At 42.4% G+C, this 10,394-nt stretch overlaps 1 protein-coding gene across 1 annotated transcript; it reads left to right on the top strand.

Moving 5' to 3' along the window:
* Positions 1 to 883: 883 nt before the first annotated feature.
* LOC119382540 (soma ferritin) lies at positions 884 to 6,424 on the top strand. Its single transcript, XM_037650283.2, has 3 exons — positions 884 to 1,159; positions 4,874 to 5,146; positions 6,162 to 6,424. Exons 1-3 carry the CDS (start codon positions 1,055 to 1,057, stop codon positions 6,300 to 6,302), a joined length of 519 nt encoding a protein of 172 aa, XP_037506211.1. The 5' UTR covers positions 884 to 1,054; the 3' UTR covers positions 6,303 to 6,424.
* Positions 6,425 to 10,394: the final 3,970 nt, after the last annotated feature.

Below are 10,394 nucleotides of genomic sequence, written 5' to 3'. Positions count from 1 at the left end.
CAACTTTAACTGCACCTTGCCGCTTGCTCCACTGTATTGGTGCTTCGAAATATTGAAAGGAATATGCCGTCCACATAGCTCCGACCTCCCATGATCACACTCAATCTTCCACCGCCCCACCCTCCTCAGCATGCCCCGCAGCTTTTTGCTTCGCAAGCTTTTGTACCTGTTTGTCGTTGGTGGTGTTGGCGTGCAGTTCCCTAACGCAGTCAGCCGAGGCTAATCTAACGCCTGGTGTCGCAATAACGGAAGGACAAGTGAAGGCTAGAGGTTCAGGAAGCCTTGGTGTTGTTTCCAAGGGATTATTTCTTTTTTGTGATTTATTCAACATGGCGACCGTAGATGTGCGCAGTTCGGAGATTTTGTTTACAGCTTTGCCGGCAGCGGCCTGGCTATGGCCACAATAATCAGGACAGTGAGACCCGAATAACGTGAACTCGACCACACGGACACGTGCACCATCTGTAACATGCATGCATTGTAGCATTGCACGGTTGCAGTGCTTCAAAGGGTGGCCTTGCAGGGAGAGCCGGAAGAAGAGAAATAGCTCAAGCTTGTAGGATGCAGTGATCCTGTATTTATTAGCAGGTTGTTCCACACATGCTATGGGCACCAAGGTGTGTTTTGGCTTAGTACTGTGCCAATCAAATAACAAACGTAAAGAAAAACAAGCTCATACATCACTGTGGCCAACTGAATCGATTCGAACTGCTGTGGTCATGTGACCATTATAATTAACGCAATAATAATAAGTTTATAAAAATACAAGTTCTCCTTGTAATTCTAGATGCGACAGAATTCTGTAAAATGTCCTAAACGAATTATGAGAAAAAAATTAGAGCGAACGGCAAGGGGGTGTAGGAACCTCAGAGAACAGCTGCCGTAGAGTATAAAAGCGCGCGACCCGCCGTTCCGCCATGTTTTGGTCGATGTTATGCTTCAACAGTGATTGAACGAGCATCGCCAAACTTTCTCTCTCTCAACTCCAATCCTTTCTCGCTAAATTAATCTTGAAGTACAGTTTGAGATCCCGTCCGCCAAGCAACCGAAGAAGATGGCCGCTACTCAGCCCCGTCAGAACTACCATGTCGATTGCGAAGCCCGCATCAACAAGCAGATCAACATGGAACTCTACGCGAGCTACGTCTACACATCAATGGTAATACAACGGATAATTCAGCATTGGCACGGCCACTCACCTCCGATACTTGTGTCGTCTGTTGTGCGCGCAATTTGCACTGTCAGCTTTCCATTGAAGTAACTTTGGGTTTCGACATAGTTCGCTCGCAAAGTAACGGTGAACACATGGCTTTTCAGCGATGTCGGCGCGACCGCGTTTCGCTCGTAATCATTACAGCTTCTCATTAAATTGCCCATACACGCGCCGTGCACGTGACTTCAACTACTAGTTCGTTTATTTTTTCTCTCTCTTTCGCGCGTGTTGGAAGATCTGTGCCAGCGCGTGCCGTAACGCGCCCAACGTTGTCGCTGCCCCCCGCTTTAACGGCGTAGACGATTCTTTCGTAAACATCGCATCGTCACTTTCAGTTCCTTTCGGTTTGGCACTTTACGGCAGTAGCGAGGTCAATGCGATTTCCAAGGCAATTGCATGTTCCAGGTGCGCCATTATCTGTTTAAGACGGTGCAAATTTCCCGTGCCAAATCAATGTCGCCACTAGACACTCCTAACAAATCTTATCTTCCTACCAGCGCCTGTCAGCCATTAAATTTAGTCGGCATCGGTTCTTTACGAACAAAGATTAGTCTCTTGCCGAAATGCTGGTCATATTCTTGTTGCTATGTCGTGAACAGGTGAAAAGGTCCGTCACATAAGAAGCAGTTTCTCACTGTTAGGCAGCGCACAGCGCGTCAACCGCGGCGCAGCTCGACCAAATATCCAGTTGAAAGAAAAACATTTTCCCAGCGTGCATAATTGCAGTGGCGTGATTGACATTACATAAGGACACCATTACATAAGGACTCCTATGTAATGTAGACTGAAGGAGAGCGTTCTGAAGTGTTAATACCCCTTGACACAGTGGGTGCGACACTAGTCTAAATTATCTGCCCTCTATGCTGTTTCATGGCTGTGACATGGGATAGGGGTTAATTATACATATCAAAATGTTCATTGAGCAATAAAAGTTTTGATATTACAGGAGTTGTGCCATGTTGGTTTGAGGTGCAAGTGCGAGGCACCCAAATCTAGTTCCCGAGATCATAGGGAAAGACCGTTTCATGAAGTAGAGTTGGTGGGCATCAGCATAAATTACCATAATGTGCAACACCTACACCAGGTAGCACTTGTGTGCACTAGTTTTTTTTGTTTTTTTTTTTTTAATATATGGCTAGGACACTTCATTGAGTCCACCCGTTGCAAAGGGTACATGGCCACATTATCTATCAGTTGGTCTTTAGAAAGATACTACTCATTCTGTGTGAACCTTCCAAATTTTGGGGCTCATTCACACTGTATACATAAGTTCAAATGAGTTAGTTGCAGATGATTAATTTGGGTGAAAAGTGACTGTTTTGGAGTGGTCACTTGCTCTTCGTTTCTTTTGTCATGCTACTGCAGTTGCGGACTCTTCATTCAGCCATATGCGCAGGAACAGGACATCCACTTATTTTACGAGGCAATGGCAGTGCGACCTGGCATGAACGACTCCAATCGCGAAGTATTTGAGTGTGGTGAAGGACAGGTCGTGCTAGTTGTGAACATCTTCTGCCATGAGTCACTTCCCAGTCACAATTATTTACACGGTCTCTGTCAATCACCAGTGTGAATGACCCTTAGAAATAAGGCTTGGATTGATGCATGGCCATCAACATTTGCAAGTCTCTTTCAACAACTACCGGCATAATTGATTCTTTATGGCGTAGAGGTGGCTGGCTGTCTGCGCAGATGCCCATGTAAATGTTAATTAACATTAAGAAATACTCCTGTAGTGCTGTAGTGCCTAAAGCACTGTTGAAAATGAACGCTGGTGCTGTCACATAAACAGGAAGGGTACTTTTATTTTTAAAGGGACACTAAAGAGCAAAACGATCTTTCTTGTATTAGTAAAGTACTCTTTCACGATACCAAAAACGCCACGCTTGCTGTGAGAACTCTTAGTAAGCGAGAAAACACGCAAAAACAAAATGTGGGTGGCGACGCCACCTTGAAGTGTCCGCATCATTCGCCGTGACGTCACATACTTTGACGGCGCCTACTAGGGCCTACGTTGTTCCTTAACGGTAAAAATGAAGTGCACTGTCCTCTGAAAGGGCCATAAAGTTGAGACACCAAGTTTGAGGACATTTTGTTGAGCCAGTGGCGCCAAAATATGATAAATACATTTAGAAATTTGTGACGTCACACGTGGAGATCTTGGCGTAAAACTTAAAAATGAGACTTTCAACTTCATTTTCTCCTTTATTAACACACCTATGATGGTGAAATTAACGACATTATAGTTCTCAAAGTACAATTTATCATTCTAAACAGATTCATTTTTTCTCTTTAGTGTCCCTTTAAATGAATGATTTTGTTCGCTTCAGCCACATGTGACTGCTGTTGCTAGCAGCATTTGCAAAGTTTATTCTCGTTGGACTCTTTTCTTACTTGTGAACATCACATCCTCGCGAACTGCTCCTCATGGATCTGTTTGGTGCATTTGTTGCCTTTTAGCTGGTTATTTTCTGTGCGTCCAACCATCATAACATAAGAGAGGTGTAAATACTTGTGAACATCATTAATGTCAACACGTGTGAAGTATGGCCACCATATAGGTACTCTTAGCTCTGGGCCAACTCTGATTTGAAATGTTCTTTGAGAATACTTAAGCTGACATTATATTTATTGCAATTAGTAAGGCTAAACTTTACAAACATTAAAGAATAGAATGTCAAGTTAGGGCATTGGATGTCTTGAGAAAGCTTAGAAACATGAAATTAAGAGAATGGAAACAGTTATGTATTTTTGAATTTTGAACTATAAACGGATACTGCATTTCTGTAAAGTGTTTCCTTTAGATTGGTTAAAAGTGGGAATGTGTAGTGTATTTATTTTTATGCTTATGTCTCAATGCTTATTGAGGTCTATTAAATTCCTGCTGGAAAGAAGTTCAGTGCGAACTTAAGGTTCACATTTGCAAGTTATGTGGCATGGACATTTCAATGCAGTTCTGGATGTGCAATAGTAGCAATGAGCTTACTGCCTTGGGGAAACTTCCAGCCTCATGCCTTCGCTAGAGTGTTTGCAGTCAAATTGACCAAGATATCTTTTTTAAGCATTCCGAAATGCATCACGCTCAAGAACGTATGTGCAGAAAAAATTTTTATAATTTTTATTTCAAAATTTACTTTCAGAACTGTGACTAGCAAAACACTTTTTATAATTTTTATTTCAAAATTTACTTTCAGAACTGTGACTAGCAAAACATGGAAATCTGAATTTCTGCATTAGTGTATTACAATGGCTTGGCATTATTACAATGACTTGCCATTGGTAATTAGCCGGCTGTTTCGGTGGGTGTGGCATGGAGTTCACTATAAGTGAAAGAGTCTGTTATGGTGCATGTCAGGTGATGTGTGCAATGCTTAGTGTAAATAATTGTGAACAGCCCAAAATCGGGAAGAGGACAACACAAAAGAAAACGTACAACACATATGCAGTGCAAATGTGTTTTGTGCGTTTTCTATCGTGTTGCCCGTTTCCTAATTTCACGCAGCCCACAATCTTAGTGATTACTAGAATGCACCAATTAGCCCCTCAAGATGTTCTAATTAATGCTTAATGTGATCTCTTTGTTGTCTTAGTGATGCTTGGCAATGGGTCTCTCTGTCCAGAGGCCTTCAGATTCTGATGGCAGCTTTTTCTCTCATTCAGGCCTACTACTTTGATCGCGATGATGTGGCACTGCCGGGATTCCACAAGTTCTTCAAGAAAAGCAGCGAGGAGGAGCGTGAGCATGCCCATAAGCTGATGAAGTACCAAAATATGCGCGGAGGGCGCGTGGTGCTGCAGCCGATACAGAAGCCATCGCAGGACGAATGGGGCGCAGGCTTGGACGCCATGCAGGCTGCGCTTGAGCTGGAGAAGACTGTCAACCAGTCATTGCTGGACCTGCACAAGTTGGCAACCGATCATAACGATGCTCAGGTGTGTTTAGTCGATGGGGTTTGATCTTTTTCGAGACGAGGCTGCGCATGCACAGCTTCCTTGCACCTTGGAATCAGAGCTGTGAAAGTGGTTCAAGACCACTTTAAAAGCCCTCGTCAATTTGGTGATGATGGCGGCCATATGAGCTTGATTGTTGTCATTTACATTGAATTGGGATGAAGTGTAGAATTACACTTGGACATGGCCTTAAGAAGGGACAAACATAACACACAGAAGTTATTTGAAGTATTTAAACACCATGTTTCTGTCCCTTGTGTTCACGTTCCACTGTAGTGCTATACTTAATCCGGTTCAGCAATGCATGGCAATAGCTTTTGTGGGTGAGATTGTTGCGCAATTTCGATTCATGCGTCTTTCCACCCATCTCGCTGAAGTATCCATGTAAGCGTTCTAAAACCATGCTCTGTTTGTGGTAGCAGAAACAGCAGCTATAATTTGAGTGTTTTTCAACAATAAATATAGTTGAAAGAACGCTTGAAATGGTAGGTGGATGTGGACGTGTCTGTAATAAAGTGTGTGCTCCAACACTCACTTTGTGCGAGAACCTTGGCTCACTGTATTAGTGCGATACATTGTCCTGTATTTGAGTTGGTTTGACGCAAGAAAAGTAAATTCGGTGTGGTGGGCGTGTATTGTATACTAGTGGGTCCTTGGTGAAAGCAAGCCACACACTGCCTTCTCCTGATAAAAGCAAATAATCAGGCACAGGCAGACATTGTCAGATATTTGTGATGTCTGATTTAGCTGGTGTGGGAGCTTCTGGACGGTGTAGCCACCTATTGTTGCCTTTTCTAGTTTGTCGGGTCTCCACCTATGGCGTCAGTTTTGCTGTGAACGCCGACACTATTTTATTTTCTGTGAAGGGCCAAGGGGAACTACTGTTTCGAACATCCATTAATCTTTTTGCGAGGCACCCAGTCGTGTCATCGAACATTGCTAAAATGTACAAAAAGCCCTTGCATTGATGTCCTTTGTTGCATTTCCTGTGCTGCAGCTGTGCGACTTCCTGGAAAGCGAGTACCTGGAAGAGCAGGTGAAGGCAATCAAGGAGCTGTCAGACTACGTGACCAACCTGAAGCGTGTTGGCCCTGGCCTCGGAGAGTACATGTTTGACAAGGAGACCCTGTCGGACTAGGCTCTATATGCAGACACAAGGCGTGGTCTGTTTGTTGGTGAAGGGCTCGCACTCGTTGTGCAACTGTGTATCATTTGGCCCTTTCTACCATGCAACAATAAAATAGTTATACGAGAGAGCAATGGGGCGACTATTTCTTTGTGCTCTTGATTTTTTTTTTTTTTTACTTTCTTCATTACTGTCAACTCGACAGTCTGGTGCATGCAGCATTCTACAAGTAAGCCTGCGAGAGAATTTGTAGAGCTCTCTAGTACTTAATTAGAGCCCGTTCACTTAATTCCAGACGAGGATTAATGCAGCACCTTGAAGTCGGGCACTGACACTAGAAAAATTTGTGCCCTTTGGGGCATATGTATCCGTTCATAGTAAACATCAATCTTGCGTTCATTTGCTCCCCCTTCTTTCTTTTTGTACTCTTAGGACAGAAAAGCATTCACACTTTGTGACACTAAGGACACTAAGGTGAAGCATTTAATCTGTTCAGAGATAAATTATTGTTTCAGAACTCTATTGTCATTAATTTTGCCATCATGAATTTCAATGTCTTGCACATTTTGGCTGAATTACAGAAAAGCATTCACACTTTGTGACACTAAGGACACTAAGGTGAAGCATTTAATCTGTTCAGAGATAAATTATTGTTTCAGAACTCTATTGTCATTAATTTTGCCATCATGAATTTCAATGTCTTGCACATTTTGGCTGAATTAATTTTAAAAACACCTATTTTAAAACGTTGGGTCCTCGGAATGTAATGTAAACAGTTTTCAGCAATAAACAATTCAATCGGCCCTAGCACACTCCATCAAAATCTGACATCGCAGTGAGCTGGTACGTGAATTTCAAGGTGGCGTAGCTACCTGAATTTTCCTTTTACACGTTTTTTTGCTTGCCAAGTGTATTCTCGTAGTAAGAGTGGTGCTTTCGGTTTTGTCAAATTATTAATATGAGAAAAATTGTTTTTCTCGTATTCACTGTACTCCTTGCGCTTCTATGTCACAAGTGGTGTGTGTGTGCACCGATGTGTCATGGCGTTCCCGACATAAGAGCAGCGAGAGCTGTGCTCAAGGCAATGCACACGACAGCAGACTATTGTGATTTTTGAACAAGGTAAGTGCAAGTCCCAAAGGGTTTAGGTATTTTTGGTGAGCAGTGTAAATATTGTGCATTTTCATGTCTGGAAAGTGCTCCAGGAAGTAGTGTTAAAGTGCACAGATTCGAATAGTGACATTTAGATCGGCATCCACATAGAGAACGCACATTGGCACTTGCCGTGTCTTGTCTCGGTTTGCATTTTTTTTTTAGGCTGCAACAAAGTGCGAATGCTTTTCTGTCCTAAGAGTACAAAAAGAAAGAAGGGAGAGTAAATTGACAAAGATGGCTTGTAATTAGGGGTGCGAATATTAGAAAATTTTGAATAGCGAATCAAGTTGCATTCTATTTGATTCGGTACTCGAATGGAATAGTACATATTCGAAATGCCGAGTATTTTTTGAATAGTTTTAGAGTAATCAGCACCAACGGGAGAACCCGAAAGCAATGAAACTGGAACAGCCAAAGGTCATTTTTCTTATTTAATTACTGAATTACCAATATGCATGCAGCCCACGATTTTACGACGCTAGCTATGCTATATTATCGGATGAAGGCGTTTCTTCTGAAAACTCCACTCTTACTCTATTTTTACTATGCTGCAGCTGCATTGCGTTAATCAGTTTGTCTTCATCTTGTAATAACTGGTGGTGGGGACTACGGCTGCATTCAGCTTCACGAATAACAGATGCAAGTGTTGTGCTTGCGTAAATTGTTTTTGCAGATACAGCTTTCAACACTGCTGTTTACATGCTATCGGTGCCAAGGCCCTTGTGATGACAGGTTCATCACTTTTATTACAGTTTTAGCTGTATGCATGGTGTTCGCATCCAAATTGATTAGTTTTAATGTCTCAATTTTATTCAAAAGCAGGGGACAAAGTAACACTTTGATTACGGTAGTCACTGCTGTAGTGCAACCTACAGTTACAAAATATTACGAAGGCTCTGGTCGCTGCTGTATACAAGCTTATCTCAGTTTTCATAATTAAGGTATTTTGAGTTGGTTAAAAATAACTGTAATGTTCTTTGGTGAAAGTTCGTGAATATTCGTTCCATTCAAAGAGTATTCGATTCGGTTCCAAAATTCACTATTCGCACAACCCTACTTGTAATCTTTAATAATGGCCAATGTAGGGTCCAGTTGATCATTCCTGAACTTTTTGCCCTTGCCAGCATGTCGTTCTTTTCAAACAGTGCGGGCTTTGCGCAAGATGATTTCTAGCATTTCTTGCACTCAAGGAAGAGGTACTGTGGGACAGTTCTGCAAGCATGTTCAGAACCGACAAACTGGTTGATGAAGAGTATTTCAGATCCTTCCTCTACCAGCACGAATACAAGTGAACATGCAATGCATGGAAAGTTTGGTTAGTGATGACGTTAACACAGAAGTGAAAATCACCATAACAGAACTGTTACGGAAGTGCACATTGGGCTGGTGAAGAACATGAGCTTTGCATAGATGTATACGTACAGGTGGCTTAGAATGAGGAGTTGGGTCCATGGAAGTAATTGTAGGTAAAAGCTATTGCAACTGCTTTCGCTTTAACTTGGTAAACAGCTTTGGCAAGTGCACTCCAGAGCAGCAACTCATTCTTCACAGAATACAGTGATTGTGAAAACTGTTATGAACAGTACAAGCATCTTACATGAAAGAAAAGGTGGCAGTTGATTGGAGAGCTTTAAGAACGAGCAAAGGAAAAGAAAAAGGCCGACAGGCGAGAAAGAAAGAACAGAAAATATCATTTTATACCTACACTGAGAGATAGGGAGGTAGATGAAGAAACTAGCACAAACAATCGCAGCCAATCATGGTCATGCACAATAACACAAGGTAGAGCTCAGTACAATTAACACTGCTGAGAGCTAAAGTCATTTTTACAGGCTGGTTGTCCATTCCTTTGCTGCCTTCTGCTTTGGTGGTTTGTTCCAAAAATTCATCAATGAGAGCTAGCCACATTGTGCATGATCCCATGTTTACTGTAGCAAGGAGTAGCACCAGAACGTGTTTCAAATCTCTCCCCAAAGCCACAGTCACCACCTGTTGCATTGGCAGCTGCTCGAATGCAAAAAGCAAAGCCACTCCAGAAGCGGCTATGAGAGGCACTGCAGTGGATGATTCTGGATTATAATTTCATATGCACCAAAGCACACTTGACAGGCGCATTTGCATTCTATCTTCCCTAAAATGTGATCAGTGGCTAGGAATCAAAATGACATCAGACTCGGAAGCAGAATGCCCTAGCCATAAAGCAACCACAGAGGGTGGTACGCAGTCCAACTTGCTCACTGCGCCAACCAAGTGCAAGACCATAGCAACAATTGTACATTCAGCCACACACAAGCATTTGGAAACACTGAAATCGGTTTTCAAGACGTGAATAGAAAAACAAAGTACTACTTCAAGCTGACATTTCTGCCCACTCAAGTGAATGTTCAACTAAAGCATGCATTCGACAAAAGTGAAACAAGGATGGAGCTAAAATGGTGTAAAGCAGATGAAAATGCCAGAGTCTGTATTTTGAAATCGTATTTCTTCAATCCGTGAGGAAAGGAATCATTACAAATTTGGTAGCAAGACGTCTTTACACAACTGTTATTTAAAATGAGGGGCTGGATTAGTCATTGAATAAGGCCAGTAGCTGATTTGAAACTTTTCTGCATTAATGCAGCTGCAAAAGCATATGAGACTTTCTCCTTGGGTAAACGAGTCATTAAGCTATCTCTGGCTGCATTCATGCAGTAGGCGTCAGAGAGTTAAAACAAATATAGATGCAGGGGTTCTAACGTACCTAAGCATTGTGCATGGAAGACAAAGAAAGGGACAGGTAGGGGCATTAGTGTTTACCAAGCAAGGTAAACGTAAAAAAAAAAATTGTGTAGAGATTAGTGTAGCTCCACTACCGCGAAACTCAAGGAAATGCCTAACATGGGCACCTAGCAATTCCCATTCGTAGAGTTCCCACTGCTCCGTTTACCAAACCGCCGATGACGTCACTGT

This window comes from Rhipicephalus sanguineus, chromosome 2 (assembly GCF_013339695.2).
Source record: "Rhipicephalus sanguineus isolate Rsan-2018 chromosome 2, BIME_Rsan_1.4, whole genome shotgun sequence".
Lineage (NCBI taxonomy): Eukaryota > Metazoa > Arthropoda > Arachnida > Ixodida > Ixodidae > Rhipicephalus > Rhipicephalus sanguineus.
The sequence above is the reverse complement of the archived record's forward strand: the minus strand, read 5'-3'. Positions and strand labels throughout refer to the sequence as shown.